Source organism: Ischnura elegans, chromosome 9 (genome assembly GCF_921293095.1).
Source record: "Ischnura elegans chromosome 9, ioIscEleg1.1, whole genome shotgun sequence".
In the NCBI taxonomy this organism is placed as follows: domain Eukaryota; kingdom Metazoa; phylum Arthropoda; class Insecta; order Odonata; family Coenagrionidae; genus Ischnura; species Ischnura elegans.
In genome coordinates, this window is record NC_060254.1 from 1,332,573 (window position 1) to 1,354,339 (window position 21,767).

The 21,767-nt window shown below is 41.0% G+C and overlaps 1 protein-coding gene across 1 annotated transcript in view; it reads right to left on the reverse strand.

Moving 5' to 3' along the window:
* The window catches only part of LOC124166124 (potassium/sodium hyperpolarization-activated cyclic nucleotide-gated channel 3), a 295,929-nt gene extending 282,539 nt beyond the window's left edge, over positions 1–13,390 (reverse strand). Inside the window, exon 1 of the mRNA XM_046543779.1 lies at positions 12,799–13,390. Coding sequence (XP_046399735.1) covers positions 12,799–13,193 — 395 coding nt within the window. The 5' untranslated portion in view covers positions 13,194–13,390. The remainder of the gene's footprint in view (positions 1–12,798) is intronic.
* Positions 13,391–21,767: the final 8,377 nt, after the last annotated feature.

Sequence of the window (21,767 nt, forward strand, 5' to 3'; positions counted from 1 at the left end):
ATAACAGGAATGGAACTACGAAATGCCGAAACCTGATGATGTACGTAAAATATAATATGTTGAAATAAATTGGCTAAAAATCTAAACGGAAAAAACCTAATAACGATTTAGAAAATAATTACGAGGTTAGACGCTAACCGTATGAACAGATTAAATATACCTGGCCTTAAAAATACAAAACTAGAAAGTAAATTCCTAAAGTAAATGAAAACTTTAAAAGTACTCGATTGAGAGAACGGTTGAAATACTATAAACAAAAGAAAAGGAATATCCGCTAAACTTTCGAAACAAACTGAGATACTATTAAAATTGTACTAGATCTACGAATTTAAAAGAATACTTCTACTTCACTATTAATAAAACAAAAAAATGCCTAGGATACCAAGATCATTTTAAAATTCTCTACTTCCACATATAAAAGTCGTAAATGTTAACAATGTTGGTTTTGTTCTTCTTTTGTTCAAATCATTCCGCATTTCTCTTGTTTTTCAATGGCCCAGTGCTCAGCAGATGGCAGCACCAGCTCAAGGATGTCCCAATTCATGCTCCCTTAAGGTTGGCTGCCCAAATACATGGTGCCCAATGGCTAACCAGTTGGGACACGGCTTTCGCTCTGCAAAACACCTTCGCGGATCCCCGTCGCCAGAATTCCGGACACACGTGGACAAGCGTAGACATACAAAAGTGGAGTGGGGGAAGAAAAAGGTGTTTGCCACTTCCCTCTCCCTCACGAATTTCGGCCTTGCCAATTCTATGAAGGCATTATGCATAAATTTGATCACTTTTCCCAAAATCCTTGTTTCTCATCGTAGAACCTCGATCGAAAGACGCATTTAATCACTCAAACTCAAGGAATATGATTAGTGTACATATTTACCTCTAAGTATTACTTCTAAGGGCTTTGACGGTCGTGCAGGGCTTTGCTCATGCTTTGACGGTCGTGTCCTTAGGACCGGGGTTATCTCAGGGAGCCCGAGGAAGGGTTCGGAAAAGTTTAATGATCGATCATCGCTTGGGTCCGATATAGCTGGCTGGATCTTGGCCCCGCGAAACTACCACTAACCGACAGATAAAGTCAGGGATATTTATTCTGAGAGAGGTTGAAAAATTTATTTGTCCCGGGAACGGCCAAAGCAGTATTCACCGTGATATGAAAACCAGCCATTCGTTAAAAAGATTATTCGCCTAGTTGTTTTATTATTTTCATTAACAAAAAATATGCCTCATAGTATCCCCAAATGGTCGATGCGGATATCTAGTTTGCCTAAGTTTGTGATGCCTGTCCTTATGTGCTAAAGTACTGTCTTGGGTAGCGGAAAGAATTTCGCTTTTCCCTTTTATGTGTAAACGGCTGGTGTCCTAACACCCCCTGCCACGCACCTTTTAGGTGGCTTGCGGATTATTAATATGTAGATGAAGAATAATATGAGAGCTAAACCCTGCCAAGTAACAACACTTTCTAAAAAAGAACGACGGAAGGTTTAGAATAAGTCAATCCACTGAATCTTGTAAATTAGATAGAGACCCAAAATTCTCCTTCGGCCCCGTAAACTGCCAACCGTTCAGGACTTTATCAGGATATAGGTCAAAATATTGGCGTCACACTATATTGTACACAGGATCCTCTTATAACCACCATTTGGAACTAGGACGAAAGCGTTCCAAGTGCACATGCACTGTCTAAACATATCACTCACCTATGCGTCTTCCCTCCTGAACTTTGAAAAGATAGATAAAATATATACATAAAAATACATTTCAAAAAGAAAAGCATAAAGATAAGAAAATCATGCCCAAAAATAGAACAATTAAGATGAGAAAAAATAAAGGGAAATTGTATGAAAAATATTCCTGGCATTTTAGTTTTTTGGGTTAGTTTAAATGTCCTTTTAATTAGTTTAAAGTTTCTCTGTTTGTCACAAACAGCACTCTGCTCATGCTAATATTTACAAATGCTGTATTAAGTAAGCATGGCAGTCTTGGTCGCTCCTCCCCCCCTCCTACGCCACCTACTCAACATTATTTCCACCTCAATCAATGCGGGCACTCCGCGGAGTTGGAGCAGCGTGACCCGGCGTGACCTGGACGACACGAGGTGACCTTGCGAGGCGTGCCCACACGGCCGTGCGTGGGCTTCCGTGACACGAGGAAGGGGCAGGCGGGCGTGACCTTATGCTAAGCGAGGCCATTTGGGAAAATCAATGGCCCACCCCACTCCAAAGGACAATCGGCACAAAGGTCAGCGAGAAATATTTCACGCCCGGGGGAGCACGCCCTTCCAATTTGAAAGGAAAACAAAAGAAGAAACAACTCCGCACGCTCATTGGTTTGACGACAGACTCCCAGGGACCGCACCCAAAGTCCACACGGAGTCCGCACTATAAAAAAACAACCCCGCACCTCCAATCGAAAGTGGGAGGAGTTCGGAAACTGGGTTTACATTGTTTATCTTAAAGACAACTTCTGCCATCACTTTGTAGAAGCCTATGACAAAAAAAATAAACTGTTCCAAGATAAGTATATTTGTCAAGAGAAAGGGGATCAAGAGATAAAATGTGACACAAGGGACTGGAGTCCTCTCATAATGGCACATACGTTTTTTAATTATGCATACTACTCCGCAATCCACCTCATGATGGGAGTGTCAGGGAAACCAGTCATATAAAAACTAGAAAAAAGAAAAGTACTGCGTTCCACCTATGTTTTTTTGAAAGTCCTACATTGCTCGGGGAAAAAGGACACCTATTCCTACCTATTGGAGAAAAAAATCTCTCAAAACATCTATCGTTTCAGCTGAGCCTAGAAATGAAGTGAGGTTCTAACAATAATTCTCGGAGTCTCAGTGACAGATATCAGTTTTTAATCGCCCAAAAAAGCGTAGCAAGGAGCCTTCGAGTCTCTTGAAGTTCTCAGCCTAATTCGTGTAAAAGCTATCTCTCTCTGTCTGCACGTTTGAGTTGAATTCAGACTGGGAAATAAACAACCCGGAAACGCATTAAAGTTTGCAGGTATAGGCATTTAAGTTTCTCGCTCCCCCCTCCTACACTTTCCCACTTACTCACCCACCCCTCCACCCACGGTGATGCCAAACCCAACTCCAAACCCAACCCCCCTACCTCCCCCTAACCAACGGCTCACGGAAATTTCCTGCAATTTACCTGTCAATTTATTGTCAATTTACCTGCAATTCTTCACCTTGATAATGTTACGCTGTAACGGAACCAAAACCAGCACCAGAACCAAAACGATAATGTTGTGCAGGTGAAAACCTCATTTATCTAGCTGAATTTCAGAGTTATCATTGGTACATCATTAGCAGGTCCTCACAAAGCAGCTCAAGAAAACAACATTTCTTCTAATTTAGGCATGCATTAAAAAAATATTTTTCCTTACAAGATCCAGTGTTATCATAGAACTAGTAGAAGTAAGAAACTACCAGCAGTAAATTTCTGATTACTTCTTTTGTGCTTCAGCGAATACACTCAATAGTGAATGGCATGTCACAGTGCGTCCACAGGTTCGTGTACGGAATTCACGGGGACTCTTGATATATTAACAATTCAGGCACCGCATCCTTTCCCATTGATTAACTATAGTTCCCTATGACTGTAAACTATCCACGCAAGAAAAATACAAATTATCAACAAGATATCAAGTTATTGCGCTTCACAGAGTTAATGGTCATCTCCCCGCCACAAGTAATAAATTTGTCCTGAGCGAAGGGTTACATAGGCTTTTACCTAAGTATAGAGTGCACTTCAATGGACGTCGACAATGAGATAAAATAAGCAATTCCTTCGGTGTATCAGCGTGAACACTGGTTAAGGAAGAGCCGGGATTTCAACTCAGGACCTTGAAATGAGTTTCTGAAGGCTTTACCCCAATATGCTGCTGTGCTCCCCGTAATGATTTAACACAAAGAAACTGATGCTAGACGGTAAAAATACTGCTCCAATCCACTGCATAATACACTCCACTGCAAGGAATTTATACCCGTACGAATCCCAACCATCCCACAACTTTAAGAGCGATAACTTAAATAAATTTCTTTATATGGCTTCATTCTCATTACTTAAAATGCAAACCCTGATTACCTATGTTCGTTTACATTTCATTGCTCAGGCAAATTATTTCTTGCGACTAACTTTGATGCTACACCGATGTCAACAGAATAAAAGCATAATAAGTACATATTATCTGCCATATGCACTCCACGCTGTGACTGTATTATCCGTGCGACTCCACAAAAATGTGTTCTTGAGTGTGTTCACATCTTCTGCTTGCTAATGGCAGCCTCTAATCGTCGATACCACCGCTAGCAGCAGATAATTTGCATGGCGTTGATCTGTAAGTGGGTCACGATAAATTACATTTAAAAGGTTATCTGGGGGCCTCACAACTCAGCAATCATGACGGGAGAAATTCTGTTCAAGGGTCAGATCAATAGCACGACCTCGTGCCGGAATCAATGCTAAACGACGCGAAAGACGCAGAGAACTACTACTACTCGTTCAAATACTGTTACTTCTACTGAGACATATACCTGAGCATTGTGTACATAAAGATCACTATCCGTTCAGGACTATTGATTCGTGTGAACGCCGACGGAGTTAGAATGAAAATGGCCAAAATATTGAGTCCCGCCTGAGCAAGTTGCCCCTACCCAGGGCATGGTTCGTCGTGTGTGATAGCCTTATTTATTTGCCCCAATACTGTTTCCGTGGTGATGAAGATTAATAAAATATATATCTATATATATAAATAAAGTAACTTACAAATTCTGCGGTTGAACATCTTACCGGATAGGCATACCTCTTGACACGTTCAAAGGAAAAAAATCAAATTAAATTTTACTATATTTATTATTTTTATTACTAATTATAATTAAAATTAAAAAGAAGAACTTTATGCTTTCACATTAATATTTATTCACAAATTTACGACCATAGTTTCAATGTTAGACGTCATCATCAGGTTAGACGTCACCTGATGATGACGTCTAACGTTGAAACCATGGTCGTAAATTTGTGAATAAATATTAATGTGAAAGCACAAAGTTCTTCCTTTTAATGTTAGTTATGAATCGCTTTCACCAAATTACGCCTCAAACAATCAATTTTACTAATTATACTTTCGGCGCAAACCTTTTTGCAGGTTAGTGCGTTCACACGACGACGTTTTTGGTATTTGAACGAACAGAAACACACAACGATCAATGGTGTGGAGAGGGCTATAAGCTGATCCCGTGCGTGGTGACTGGAATTTGTTCTTTTCCACTGTTTGCTATCCGGCGTCTTCCGTTTACCTTCTTATTTCAATTTTGAGTCAGTCGCAGAATACGTCAGGGGGACCGCCACCATACCTGCTCCTTGCATACTTGTTCCTCTCTCTAAATCCTACTACGTGACCATGAATTTCAAGTTTCCCACTTTTCTGGGTACCTACTATACTTCCCAAGCAACACCAAGTGGCCTGCTAATCTACAATATTCGTTGAATGCTATTCTTCGCGAGTGAAAATACTCTCCATTGCAAATTGATTGAAAATAAATAGATAGTTCTGCGCTTACGGCTGAGGTGCGAACATTTTTGAAAACCGATAAAAGAGCCTTCTATGTGGCGAAGATTATCAAGCTTATGTTTACCATACATTTAAATGCCATTTTGGATGGATTACTGGTATAAAGTGGTCCATAACGAAAGAATAAATCTGGAAATGAAAGATTCGCACTCTCCGAGTAATTAGCCAATCAATGCTGCGGTGGAGTTCTACATGCACTGGCTGGGTGAGTTTAAGCCAAGTGGGAGTGACCTTAGCGTGCTGACAGCATGCTCCTCAGTGAACCCTAGAAGAAAGATCCTGATTATCGGGGGCCGTTTATGTCAGAAAATTGCACATGCTTTTTAGTGATTTTTTTGTCTTTAGTGATCTCAACCCTCAGCCATCGAATCAATATTTGCGTCAAAGCATGAGCGAAAAACAGGTAAGCAATCTGAATAAATGTGGCCAAGAATTTGATTAATAATACAGTAAATAAGTATTTATTCAAAATAGATAGTGATTGGAGAATCTACATTCACAGGCTCAGTTCTAGCTTAAAACATAGAGAGAATATTCCACACGATAAATGAGTAATTTTCACGTAGAATTTACTCTTAGAGATGGACGAGGGTGTCACCTATGCAGTCCCTCATTCTATCACTCTCGGCAGAAGAGCACTATTGGAAGATAAAGGCTCTAGACCGGGTTGGCGGCATTGGTGCTCTGGGATGCATGCCACGTGATTCTGCTCCTTAGACGGCGACCGCGCGGGCCCTCAGCACAACCCTCTCTTGTTTGTTTACTTCGTTGCTCGTGGTGTCATGGCAACGTACATTCCTCTCTTCAACCGCTAACTTCCACCCTCGCCTCCATTCCACCATCCGAATGTTTACTCGAGGCAGTCGTGAGCAAACTCAGCCCACTCTTCGCCGATTGCTTCTCGTTTGTTTTGACAAGTATTTGTATGCTACTAGCTATTTTACCGCGGGTGCTCATGCTGTACGACGTATCTATGCTCATGTATGTGATTAGGAACGCATTCACGAATTTTGAAAGAAAACCACTAGTAGAACAGTTACGGACTAACCCAAAAGCAATTTGGCGTTATGTTAGGGAAGTTAAAGGTAAAAAATCTACCGCAGTTCGGTGAGAAACGATAATGGAGATACCTATGTTGACAAAGAGTTACTATAAAGTTAATTTATTAAATTCCTACTTCAAGTGTTTAACGAGCCTTCTGAGAACTCAATCCAGAAAGTTGACAATCTCTGCATTAGAAAGATCCCGACTATTGACATTAACTCGCGCGGAATATAAAATACATTGAAATCGCTGTTCAAATGAATCACCTGGTCCAGACGGAATACCTTCTCGCGTATTTAGAGAACTAGCCTCAGAAATTTACCTCTTCTTGAAGTTAATATTCAGCAAATCCATCAAGCAACATGAAATACCTAATGACTGGAAATTTGCTAATGTAACGCCAATTCAAAAGTGGAGACAAGGAACAGCTATCTTATCACAGACCGATACCTTTAACGTCCATCTCATGCAAAGTCTTTGAATATGACGTAGTCAGCTCTGTTATGAAACACCTAGACGCGCAAAAGTCGTTAATGAGAACTCAACATGGATTCAGGAAAAGTATATCATGCGAAACCCAGTTAGTGCTTTTCGCCCACGATATTTTAGTCTACGGAGCGGACAACATTCCAGTAGACGCGATTTTCCTTCATTTCAAAAAATCATTTCATAAAGTACCCCGAGGAAAGTTATTAATAAAACTGAAACCTTGCGGCCTAAATGAAGATGTCATTTCGTGGATAAAAGAACTTTTGAGCGACCGCGTGCAAAGAGTAGTATTAGACGGTGCAGTCTCCAACGAGGTTAGAGTCACTTGTGGGGTCCCTCAGGGTAGTGTCATAGGCCCACTCCTATTCCTTCTTTATATAAACGACATTGGCGAAGTAGTACACAGTAGTTTACGATTATTTGCAGACGACGCTGTAGTTTACAGAGAAATCCGTTCCAGCAAAGATATATATGAACTTACGAATGACCTTGCTGCTATCCAAGCGTAGTGCGATACTTGGCAGTTAGAATTAAATTTGAAAAATGCGTTATAATGAATTTCTGGAAGAAGAATAACTCCCTACAACGTAGCTATATAATTCGGGATACCCAATTAGAGACTGTTGATCCGTGAAATATCTAGGAGTTAGACTCAATAATGATCTATCGTGGAATAAACATATTCGAGAAATAATTGGTCAAGCTAATCGTAAAATGGGTTTTGTTAAAAGAATATTAGGCAAGTGCGACGACAAAAAGAGAGGAACTAGCTACTTTTCCCTCGTTAGACCACATTTGGAATACGCTGCCAGTGTTTGGGACCCTCATGAAAAAGGCTTAATAACAGAGTTAGAACGCGTGCAAAGAAGAGCTGTCAGGTACGTGAAATATCGTTACGATAATCTTGTTAGTATAACTGACCTCTTAGATAAACTCGGATGGGAATCTCTGTCAGACCGTAGATTGAAAATAGACTACACCTATTAGACAATTCAAGGGCAGTGTCCTTTCTAACGAAGTTAGCCATATCTTACGGACGCCAACATACTTCTGAAGATCAGATAATATAAATAAAATAAGAGAGATAGACTGTAGAACAGACAGATTCAGAATGTCTTTTTTTTCCACGATCAATAAGAGATTATAATGGCAGCGATAGAACTCATAAATAGATTAGAAGACCTGTAGTGTAGCCTACTAACCTATGTAAAACTTAATGCATGTTGCTTAATTTTATTATTATTTCTAACAGCATATGGTAGTTTGTATATAATAATTTGTTAGTATACGTTACGTTTTTTAGACCATGTGATGTGCGTGTGGGAGTCCAATTGCATGGTGCATGCTGGTGATTGAATACCCCCTGCCAACACACACTAGAAATGGCTCGCACGATATTTTTAGGTGTAGACGTAACGTAACGTGTTCATATGTACAACATAATGGACTAAAAATAAATGTGCCACTGTGCACTCATCACCGCGCGGCAGATATTTTTGAAAACCGATTAAAATGTGTCCAAAGCGTCCAGCATAAGCTTAATTTATACGTGACCATTTCGGGAGTCCAATATGTAGTTTCATTCACAATGCGATTCAAAGTCAAAACATATCATCCTCAATTTTTCGGAAAGGAAATAATTACATGCATTACTTCCTTCGATGTTAAAAACAAATGATGGACTTCAAGTCCTAAAATCAATAAATATTAATTAAGACGACGCATAACACACGCTGGGACAGCGTGTAATGCTGATTTTATCAAAATGTCAGCGGGTGTAGTGTGCAGAAAGGAGAAAATTATTTCAAAGTTTCCACGGAAGAGGCATTTGTGCCGTTTGGGCCTACAGTGGGCCTGATTGAGGGAAACTGAGGAACAGGTGAATGGTTGCAGAATTAAAATGAGTGCTGAGTTAAGCTATCTCTTGGTTTTAGACTTGTAATGAGCCAAGTTGATTGCTTGGAGATCTTGGATGCCGGAAGAGAGAAAGCCGACGATCTTCATATATTGCATATTGCTCCTGCATATTGGCTCCCTTCAGTTCAGATTTGCGGATCGCGAGCTTTCTCTCAATCCGTTCCAGTAAATTTGAACAGGCGATGCCTTCGATCTGATTCCTATAGGTGCGTTAAATGTCAACAGGGTATTGACAGGAAAGTATAGCTCTTAAAACAATGTTTACGAGCAAATGTTAAAAGGGCCAATTTACACTTTCCCGATGACTTGAATGTAAAATTTTTTCTCAGCCGAGAATCCATTGGGCAGGTCAAAGGTGAAGAGGTCAGTCATCATCGATTTCAATTAAGCAACGCACGTGGAGGAAGACGCGAAGACCAGCGGATCACGACAGCCCATGCGATGTCTCTTGATTTTAGGGAATATGTAAGACGGCCATTTCAAACCAACGTGAATCCTAGAAGAGGCTTAGAGATGTTTTTCCCGTTTCACCACATTTACCCAAGAGATGTCCTGTTGATGAACAACGAGATTTTTTCCGAAACGTTGTCGCTTTCACCAAGCTCGAAAAACAGTTGTACCAACACGAAATAAGGAGACGGAAAATCGCTCCATTTCCCCACTTGTGCCAAGTATCGCAACGTCGAGTATCTTCTTCTTTCTATTTTATCTTATTCGCAACCCCAAGTGCATCTAATCACTTTAAATCATTTGCAGAGGATTTTTCAGAATTAACAGTGGCCAAAAATTGATCATACAATAAAAACAAATGTGGAGCTTTGTACCGCTAGACTATATCTTTCATTCTAAAATCCACCAATCTACTATCTACTTGATCAGCAACCTTTTTGCTAGAAAAATACATTCCCATTCTAAGAAAAAATAAAAATATTACAGCAAAACGCAAGACTAGACACCTTTTAAAAACTATCTGGCGAAATACACGCCAAAAAAACCTCTTAAATACACTTCGCATTTTGAGGGAGCATTGGAGTTATCCATCTAAATATGAACAATCGAGTACATTGACAGAATGATAGTGCATTTTCCCATAGTGATATTGTTCGTGATAAGTTTCATTAAAGAGCGGGAACTTATCCACGTGACCAGTGGCTGAACATAAAACTTTGTGAAATTTAACGAAGTTCACAATCATTTTGAATATCAAAAATATACACATACATGAGCTTGAAACCATTTGGTTCAGCGAAAGGGATTTTTTCCCTCCAACACTGTTGTTTATATATTCCTCAGGACGCCCAAGAACTTTCTTGATTTTTGCGAATATAGCAAGAGCAGCCTCAAACGTGAACTTACATTTAAAAATCGGTTTACTGCAATGAGCAAGCAGATGTTAATCCTTGGCAACGGAATGTATGGCGTGAAATATAATACGCAATTTACCTGATACTACTGACAACTAGAGATGCTTCTTCCGTTTACCATATCACCTGCGGGAACGAGAGTCGCAAGCTCAATAGCGAGGCACTAATAGTTTTCGGTGAATATCCACACAGGCGACTCACGGATTTCTCTCCCAATTTGCTAAAACTTTCCCAGTTGAAATTTCGAGTTCCACTATGCGATGGATCATAAATACACGAATAGAAGATCAATCAGAAGATGAGTATGAAATCAAAACCTATGGAAAGTCTCTTAGCGAGTGCTCAAGGGAGAATATTCATTCCAATTAAATCCATTTTGCGTTTCCGAAAATATGCCGCGGATGTCTCAGTGCTCAATGGCGATGAAAAACACGGGAACTGCCTGCCTCAAAAGTTATGATGAGTAGGAAAGAGAGCCCTGCGGTGGACACGTGGTAACCTTGGCAGCAACTCCGACACATTTTAAACCTTACAAAGTCAGCGGGGTAGCCATCGAAACCGTTGTTATTGCGACTCCAGCCAAAGGATGCGCGGTAGGTGAACGGAGAGACGTTTCATTTGAAGAGGGTGTGCGGTTAAAAAGCAAAAATTGCAACATATCATCTCCTAACAAGAACTAAAACTTTTATTTGGCAATTTTATTCCATTTTTTCCGTTCTTAACCATAATATTGTTTTCACCATACCACGTAGGGTACCTTCAAAGCGATGAAAAATAGAGTAGGTAATAGATTTAAAGTACACTTATTGGGGTGAATCAAGTGCGGACATGTATTTACTGTAAAAGAAACTGGAGATATTTTCACGGTAGTCGCTGAAAATTCAAAAACTAACTGTCATGTGGAGGTGTCGTCCGCATCGCCGTTGTTCAGATACCAGCATTGGAGACTTGGCAACACCACTATATTTAAGAATTCAGCAGAGTAGCCATCGGAAACGCAGCAATGTCCTGTTGTAGTAGTGAATGGATAAATGGGCGAATAGAAGTGATTTGGGGAGGGGAATTGCGTTTGAGTTGCTAAACTCATTGACCACGATATCCTCGGGAAATCTAACGAGCTAGATTGCTTGTCTTCAGATAAGCATCCAAGCAGCTAGCCCATTCGCAGTTTACCCCTGACTATGCCTTCCCTGTCAGCAGCGTCGGCCCCGGAATTATCAAAAACCTCACTTTCATATTGGAAACACAGCCACTCTCCGGAGTAGAACGGTTGATGCGTGGCATTGACACATTTAGCCGTAGAGGAGACGGAAGGATGGGCGTTGATGGAGTTAGTGGTGCGATTCCCACTACGGGACGAATTGTTGACGCACGAATGGAAATAATGTGAAAGAGAACATGATTTGGAGAAGAAAACTCATGAAACACCACCTCCTAAATAGCACCAAAAGACCATTTGTCCATTAATTTCTTTTCGACTCATAAAAAACATGAGATAAATATCACAATATCAGTTAATACAACGTATGGAAACAGTTTACCACAAAAACGAAGACAACTGGAGGAGATAATAGTGTTGGATACACTTTATCTGGTAAATAAAGAACAACATTTTCCTTACAGTTAATGACATAGAGGTGATGACCCCCCTGCCAAACACCCTAGAGGTGGCTCGCAGGGTAATTTGTAGATGTAGATGTAGAGGTATACTCTCCAGCTCACTGTCACAATTTTCTTATCCTTGAAAAAGAAACTCGCAAGCGGAAAACTTTGCTAGCCTTGCGCGTGTGTTAAACATGCACAATTAAATAAAAATTGCTGTCTATCTAATAGAAATACGTCTCGGAGTACAGCGGAGTCGTGCCATGTAGTCGGAAAACTTAAGCCAAAGAGGACGGGGTCAAATCCTCCCTCCAAAACACTTTGACGGCCACGTGGTAACACTGCTGAGAAACATTCCTGAAGAAGACATCTGACGGCCCAACGAAAAGTTTGGAATTTCTTGTCACACCAGAGGACGTATTGCAGATGGCCTGATGGAAGCGTTTTGGGCACACCTTTAAGATTGAAAAAGACTCACAAAAGCACACCATCCACTTGGGAGACATTAAACAAGGCTAAGGTTTCCTTCCATTTTCTCTTTTAAAATTTGCAACTCATATCACAATGACTGGCGATGAAACGTACACACTGTTTACTTCGAAAGCTATGGCTTTTAGCAGTACATGTAGCATTAAATAGGCTTTTTGACGTCATACGAGTACGGCATTTTCCTAATATTATCCCTCGCTACATAAGAACCTCGGCCAGGACACTGTCACACTTAGGCCTCAAGAAAGTGGCTTGAAGACTATCAATACAGTCGACATTTGGTGTTGCACAGCAAGTGCAGAATCTGACTCACCTGAAGTTGGAGCAAGGATGGATGACCCAGTGTCCGGCCGCCTTCTGCCGTATCCTCTCCTTCATGAGCGCCTTCTTGCTGCCGAACAGCTTCATGGCCAACTTGTTGTCCGTGGGCTGGAAGAGCGCCTGCAGTTGGTTCTTGAGGAAGCTCTGCTTCTCCACACCCGCCACGCCGCCGCTGCTCCCGCTCCCCGCGCCGCTGCCGGGGGCGGCCACTCCGCCGCCGGCACCGCCGCCGCCGCTGCCGCCATTGCCCCCGGCCGCCGCCGCCGCCGCACCCAGGTGCTGCAGGTGCGGCGGCCCCGGCTCCTCTTTGGGGGTGCCGTAGAGGGAGACGTCGTCCGCGGCTGAGACGAAGTGCACCTTGCCCCCACCGCCGCCCACCATCATCATGGCCAGGTCCGAGGATGAGATGAGCAGCGTCTCGTCGTCCAGCGCCGTCACCAGGGAGTCCGTGAATGTGTTCGTGTTCTCGTCGATGGAGATCTTGATGGAGTCATCCTTGGAGACGACCGCCCCGCCGCCGCACACGCCGCAAGACCCCCTGGCCACGGCCCCCGACCACCCTCCGCCGCCCCCCCCGCAAGCGGCACACACGCTGTTCCGACGGTGGCGGATCTCCTCGGCCGACTGCGCGGAGCGACTGCTGCTGCCCCCGCCGCCGTTGCCGCCGCCCCCCCTGCCCCCGGCCCCCGCCGCCCCCGCCCCCACCACGCGCCCATTCGCCAGCCGGAGCGAAGGCGCGCGCTGCCCCCGGCGCACGGACGAGTTGCCCCCACCGCCACCGCCGCCGCCACCTCCGCCCCCGTCCCCCCCGCCCCCGCCACCGCCGCCCCCCCCTCCACCGCCGCCACCACCGCCTCCGCCGCCGCCGCCTCCGCCGGCCTCACCGCCTCCGCTACCGGCAGCAGCATCGCCTCTTTCCGAATCCCTAAAAGAAGAAGAAGAAGAATGCGTGGTGAGGGAGGATGCGATCACACACACTGTGTCCTCTGCAGACCTTTCGAGTTGAGCCACTTGCCTCTGTGGGCCGACCCGAAGGTTGCTTTGGACAGGTGAGGGTCTACGCCACAGCTAATTGCGAATATTGAGGGTATGGGTGCCGCATCGCACGGCGAGGATTTTGCTCGGGGTTTGCGTGTCCGAAAGCTTTGACGGAAATTTTAATCCGGATTTTTCGTCGCTTGATTGTCTTCTCCAGGCGAACACATTTTTCGGGCTTTCTTCATCCTGTACTTTCAATCTCACAAACTCAAACTTCTCCCGGACACGAGGGGCAGTGAAGCGCTCCACCCACTGGCCTTCCATGCTCCCCTCAATGTTTTCCAAACGCGCGGTCCCTGCTCGGACCCCCAACACACTATTATTACTCGTAGCCGCCACTTGCACCCTCAGCTGATGGCATCCAATGGACACTGAGCCCTCCATCCATTAATTCTGGAAAAACCCTCGCGAGCTGTCAAACAGGGCGCAACGACTCGCTCGCTGAGAGAAGTTGGCGACGCCGAAGGGCATGCGATGGGCGGGTCAAACACAACGACATACAATGAATGCATTTCACAAGCTGTGGAGCCTTTTGGCCTCTTACAACCTCGCTCCTCGACGGGCGTCGCTTTTTAGAGACAGTCGAATGACGCCCCAGTCTGACTAGTGAGCTATCGCCGGTCGGTGCATGAAGGCCACGGGCGGCGAGGAATGCTGCCGCTGGGCCACTTGAATGCACAATTTTCTTCACGCGGTTTTGTAATTTTTTTTGTAACCGTGAGCACTGATGAGGGACCCGGAATTAGGGGGAGGGGGCTCACACACAGGGAGGCAAACTTTGAAAAGTTTTATTAGAATAAGTCATTTAACTTTTCTAATTATATTATTTGGCGATAGTTATTTATTTAAATATTATTCAACAATAATATGAATAAAACTTCTTATTAGCAAGTGTACGATGTGTAATTTCAACTGCTGCGTCTCAAAAAATTGAGCTTTCGGATGTACTATAGGTATTTTAGCTGTGGGGGTAGGGGAAGGCGGCAAACTGATCTTCGCCCCCCCCCCTGACCAAACTCTTAGTTCCGGTCCTGAATTATGATTTTCTTCCCCGCATAAACATATTTTTCGTTTTTTTTTATTCTGTATTTTCTCAGAAGATGCGCGAACGATCGTCCGTTGTAACCACCTGATAAATGCAATTTACTTGGGTGTTTCACTTTTAATTACCTTATGTTTTTCATTTCCTTACCTTACTTTCTGTTACTAGCCTTATGTTTCAAGATAGTTCTAGCAACGTCACCGTATTATTTATAACAGTTTAAATACTGAAGTGCTATGGAGCTTTTAGCGACCACACGTTCTTCGGAGAAAATCGTACTTGTGATGCAATGAAACTCAATATCTACCTTGTAAGTTGACTAATGACGTTAGCCCTATCCCAATGAGATTAACCGACATTGTAGTCGTTTAGGGGTGTTTCTGCCATTTGGAATTACTACTACCAACATTATCTAAACTAAAAAATGGCTACTCTTAACCGTCACAGTAACTTGCAATATTTGATAATTGTATTTGCCTATTTACCACTATATTTTTATGGTATGTGCTGATATATTGTTTATGGATTTACCTATATTATTTAAATAGGTTGTTGCTTGTGTTTGTGTTGGCAGCGGAACCGATTCGCGATCTCACATGTGAATTGTGTGGACACTGTTTTACTGTGAATTCGTATTCGTGAAACCAATCAAATGATGAAACTGTCACAAAATCATACAATACGTTTCTTTTGACAATAAATGCATTTTTCGTGTTTCTTTAACTGTCCGTTGCTTTTAATAGATAACTACCTAAAAGTTATTATTCATAATTGAAGAAAGTGATTTTCTTGTGCACTCTGAATTGGCGTTAGCTTTCCAAACCCGTCGTCTTACTTGAAAAGAATGCAGATCAACAGATTATTTATTTTTCACACGAGTTTTATCGGCTCTCCAGCTAAGTATTCGTGATGAATTTTCAGCAGGAAGAGAATCGGACCACCGTAGGACGGATGGGTCTACCTTCTCCGCTAATACGGCGTTGCCAAATTCAGTGGGACGGCTCGTAAGCTTACGATCGTTATCATCCAGTATTACAAGTATCTCTTACATATCGATTTTCTGCCAACGTTCAGCAATAATTTCTCATAAGAAATTCCATGAGGGTCGTGGCATCAATTTTTGGTGTCGTTAAAGAAGGCTGGTGTCCTAACACCCCATGCCACAGCCACGATACAGTGAAATGCGACGGGCGACATTGTGATTTGAAGTCCCTCGTGGGTGAGTTGTAGAGATGGGTAAAAATAGAACCGAACTGCGTAAACGAACTGTTCAATGAAATGAAACGGTTCTAAAATGAACAGTGTTCATTGTGAGAAGTGTTCATTGAACAATTCTCTAAAACTCCCAGTTCACTGTTCGGTCCAACAGGTATGCTCATTGTGCAGAACAGTTTCTCGGGTTTTCCACCGGTTGATGTCTCCCGACGTTTCGAGCAGCGACTTGCTGATCATCCTCAGTGGATCTTCCTAAAGTACTTTGCCGACTACCCCCTCTCTACCATCCCAACCTCTATTTCCGCATTTAGCTCACATTAATTAAGAGCAATATAGAGAGATTTTTCAAGATTAATCTAGTAGAATACTAGCATATTAGTAAATCAAAATTTACTGGCAAATTTCCTCAATTACTCTTGATTTTTCATAATTTAATGAAACTGGTTGAGAAGTAAATAAAGGTATTAACAGAAAAATGCTATTAAATTTTAATTTAACAATGCAGAATAACCTTAAACAAAAGGCGACAAAATTAGGAATTAAGACCTTCAATTTGATACCGAGTGAAAATGCGTCAATAGCAGAATGGAAGTACTATTTGGAAGCCCAATAGACCCTTTACTCAAGCCCCACGGAAAACTACGTCACAGTATTTTTAGCGATTCTTTAAATTATAGGGATTCACTTCAAAAGGAAAGAAAAATAATTTGGGATGTCAGAAAATTTCAAACGTATTGATTTCAGCAACAACGAGATTAGTCATTCGAGAAAAAAATTCCAGGAGAACATTATTGGACATTGGACAGAATTTAAAAAAATGTCCTGCTAGTAAATTCAAAAACATTGAAAGTGCAATCTGCGCAACAAGACTTTCAAAATATTTACGAATTCTTTTTATATTTAAAGGATGATCAAGATGGATGAGACACAAGTCCCAAATATTCACATTTCAATTAAGGAACGTAAGCAGAAATTAAACGCACGCATTGGGAATAAGATTGTCCGTTTCTATGATCAACAAGCATTCTTCAAAATACAGAGAAAAAAAGAAACATCTGCAAAACACCACTAAATAATACGCGAGGATCATAATCAATGCATTCCTACCCGAGAAAAATCTCGTTTCATTCCGAAACAAAATTAAAAATATCAACCCATTGACACGAAAAAGTTCACTGAAAATTTATTTCAGTCCGGGGTGAAGTAATAATTAAGATGACTTTATTACAATTACTTCAATGCCTAATATTTTTAGCTTCTCACAATTTTCAGGTAATGTGTAATTCAAAAGCAAAAATATATCAAAAACGAGATATTTACATTATCAGATAGTATAAATTTGAACTTAGATATTAAATATATACCTAGGATTTCAACCATCAGACACGTTTTACCTCTGATGCAGCAAAGTTGACGATTTACGTACGGTAAACTGAATAAACGCAGTTGATCAATATGGAGGACAAAGGAATGAGCGCCGATTAAATAGACGTGTTCTGCCTTCTTCACGTTGACATCCCTTGAGGAACATGTGAGGTGGTGGTTGCATTTGGAGGCTGCGATCCATAGCCCAGGTTGTTTACTCAATGAGGGAAATGTGCAGAGAAATCCGGCGTCGTTATTAGCCTGTTCTCAACGAAAGACGCGAAGGGGTCTCAGATTAACGTCCCACCCGACGGACGCAATGCTGCACTTAAAATGCAACACACCACAATGCAATTATTCATGGGACGGGCCACTCGGTGAACATTTCCGCTACCGCTGGATTTGAACCCAGATCCTTAGGGTGGAAAGCCAACACATGAGCCGAATGCTCAACTACTGTGCTCCTACGGCGGATTAAAAAACGGCGCGAAAATGCTCATTGTTCATTCGAAGTCACAAGTAGTTTTCGACACCTCTCGTGGAATTGAGACGCATTTTCTTTTTCTTTTCCCGTCGCGTCATCAATCATTGATGGGAATGCGACGAGCGACCGTGTCATGGACGTCAAATCTTATAAAACATCTCTCGGCAAGAATGCTGACTCTGCCATCCATCTTTGCCTTTTATACATCCCATTCCTCCCTGTGCTTTTTATTGGAAGCCGGCGATCTGTTTGTTGAGGTGGATGCGATGCGACCGGGTTCAAATTCCGGCGGTGGCAAAGAATATTTCATAACCTCAATACATTAATAACATTATTGTGTTTCCAGATCCAACAGAAACGATAAATTAAATGAGATATTTAGCCGAAAGGGTAGATATAGGAATTCGTTTTTCCCCGGACTAGAGTAACCGCTAGTTGCGGCGAAGCATTCTTTATTTTTTCTCTTTTTGTTATTACGACCGATGTCCGCCACACGCCCATTGCGGTGGCTGGCGGAATGGAATCTAAGCGCACTTATATGAACTTTCAGATGTTGCCCTTTGCCCGCTTGAGTAATTTTTAGATTTCAAGCACGGTTTTCTTTCCGTCGGATGAGACCACCGCGGTCCCGAGGAGATTCCATCTGAGGGAACATTCCAAATTCAGACGCAGGGAATGGACTCCTTACCCTCTATGCGTGGAATTCACGCGCAAGCGACTAAGGCGCCGGAGCCAAGTGCGCCACCTGAATATTTGCCTTGAACTCAGTACCTACATAGAGAGTGGGGCGTATTGGCAAACGGAAACACCTAGGCGGAAGCATACGACGAATAATGAACAGAATCTTATCACTTAGCACCTCGTTGGGTTGAAGTGTCTCTCGCTGTAAACGCATTGAATATAGGACGACAAAGTTAATAGTGCAAACTGATATTCTTCATAAAAAGTCGATTAAAGATCCATGGTATTTATTAGGAAGGCTGGAGGAATTAACTCGGTAGTAGATAAAAAATGTTATGCATGTTAAATTGCATGCATAGTTAATGCTTTAAAAAAAGCAATTTAAAAAGAGGATTTAATTTTGAATCAAGAGTCATGCAGGGCGTGATTATATACAGATATGTGGAATGTGACAAAAAATTACACATCTTGTCGAAAATTTAGGGATGCCCCGCGCACATCAGGTATAATAATAATAATAGAATTTTATTCCACTCATATTCAATACATTAATCGAGAAAAATAAACCCTGTTATAATTGTGGAATACATAGGTACCCCTGAGTGGAAAGGTTTTGCGGCTACCATCATACACTATCGAGAACATGACAGGTGCTAACCTACATAAAAATATATTTATTTCGTTTAATTGAGTGATTTGTTTTCTTGATAATTGCATTCGATTGTGACTTTATAGTAATTTACACATGGATAACTTTTCTTAACACATACTATCATAACACACTTTCTGTCATAACGCATAAGAATTACATACAATATACCTTTATTTGAAAACGTTTATAACACCTTTCTTAACAGAAACTCTACTTCCTCATATTGCATAAGCCATTTTTTTACTGGAGATATAAAACCCCATCTATTCTCCTTCTTTGCCACATTTTTTGGCAACATACTACATAATTTTGGCACCAAGTATTGATATGACTGTCTATATATTTCAGTCGTCGGACTAGGTATATCAAAGTTTCTCCAAGATCTGATGTCATGAGTTTGTGGTCTGGCCTTTTCAGCGCTACGGTTATAGAAAACTCTAAGGACTTTATAAATGAATAGATGCCTTAGTGGGAGGATATCTAATTTTTTGAAAAGAGGAAATGAGTGGCTTTTCCTATACGATCGCGTTATAACCCTGATAACCCTTTTTTGCGCCACTATCAATGGTTTAATATTGATAAAATATGCTCCACCCCAGCAGGCTATTCCGTATTGCAATCTTGAATTAACGGGAGCATAATATTATAATAATATATTGCGTGTAATTTCCATTCTTAACACTGATTCAGGGCATATGTATCTGAGAAAGTAGAATTTTCTTACAATGTAAATCATTTCTGATTTTAATTCATTTATGTGAGGCTTCCATTTACAATTTTGGTCAAAGTATATGCCTAAATATTTTATGTGACTAACCTGTTCGATGATAATACATTTATCACAGGAAGTAACATTATCTTTTATACAATTTGCACATTGATAGTATACTTTACTTTGGTTTGAGATAGATTCACTCATGCTAAACATGATATATTTCGTTTTTTCACTTAACAACATATAATTAGCCGAAAACCACATATTGAGTGTTAAAAGATCACTTTGTTTGTGCTCATATAGATCATCAACACTATTAATAGAATAACTTAGTGCAGTGTCATCTGCGAACGACGTTAATTGACCTTTAAACCTGCCAGCACATAAATTGTTTACATATATTAAAAATCGTATGGGTCCCAACACAGAACCCTGTGGCACGCCACAGGTGAGTCGGATCTTTTCACTGTAGCATTTTTTGAGACGCACACATTGATCTCGATCACAAAGATAACTTTGAAACCAATCATATGCGGTTCCACGTATACCCGCTTCCCATAATCGATTCATTAGTATCTTATGATTAATGGAGTCGAAGGCTTTGCTAATGTGTACAAACAAGCCAGCAACTCTACAGTTCTTATTCAGTGTCGTTCAGCTCTGAGCAGAATTTTAATAATGCATCTTCTGTACTCTTACCACTCATAAATCCAAATTGGTTAATATTGAAAAAACTATGCTGATTTAGAAATTTAAGAAGTCTGACTTTAGCAACTTTTTCTATTATTTTAGCAAGTACAGATAATAAGGATATTGGTCTGTAATTATTTACGTTCATTTTATCACCTTTTTTAAAAATTGGTATCACTATTGCAGTTTTTAATTGTTTAGGATATATTCCAGTTTACATACTTAGATTAACAATATGGGCAAAGACCTCCGGAATATTTGCATTTACTGCTTTGATAACTTGAGCAGAAATATTATCAACACCTTTAGATTTTTTAGACTTTAATTGCTTAATAATGCTGCTTATTTCATTCGCATCAGTAGGTACAAAAAACAGTGAGTCAATTGAATTGGAGGTTGGGAGCATTTCTTTGTATTTATTCTTATTACTTTCAAAATAATTGTTCTGGATCAATGCTTGAATTACTTTACCATAATGTGAACTAAATTCGTTTACAATGTCTTGGCACTCAGTGACAACGATACCATTACTAGTTCTAATTTTTACAAATTAGGACTCATTAATTAATTACTTGCTAAGTTTTCTATTCTTGGCCTTTCAGAATGGGTTAATTGTTTAAAAAATACGTTAAAACGTAACTAAAGTAGACAAAATAGCATTTAAATATTAAATAAAATATTAAAACTTAGACCAATATTCGCCACGATTCGACGCAATAGTCTTGTTAGCGTAACTGACCTCTTAGATAAACTCGGATGGGAATCTCTGTCAGATTGTAGATTGAAAAATAGACTAAATGTTTTAGATAAATTCAAGAGCAGTGTCTTTTCTGACGAAGTTAGCCATATCTTGCGAACGCCAACATACTACGGAAGATCAGATCATATAAATAAAATAAGAGAGATAGACGGAACAACAGACAGATTCAGAATGTCTTTTTTTCCACGATCAATAGGAGATTATAACGGAAGCGTCTCACTAATGGGTTAGATGACTTTCTAATTGCTTACTAACTTATGTGTACCTTAATGCTTGGTTATGAATTTTATTAAAATTTCTAACAGTATGTGGTAGCATA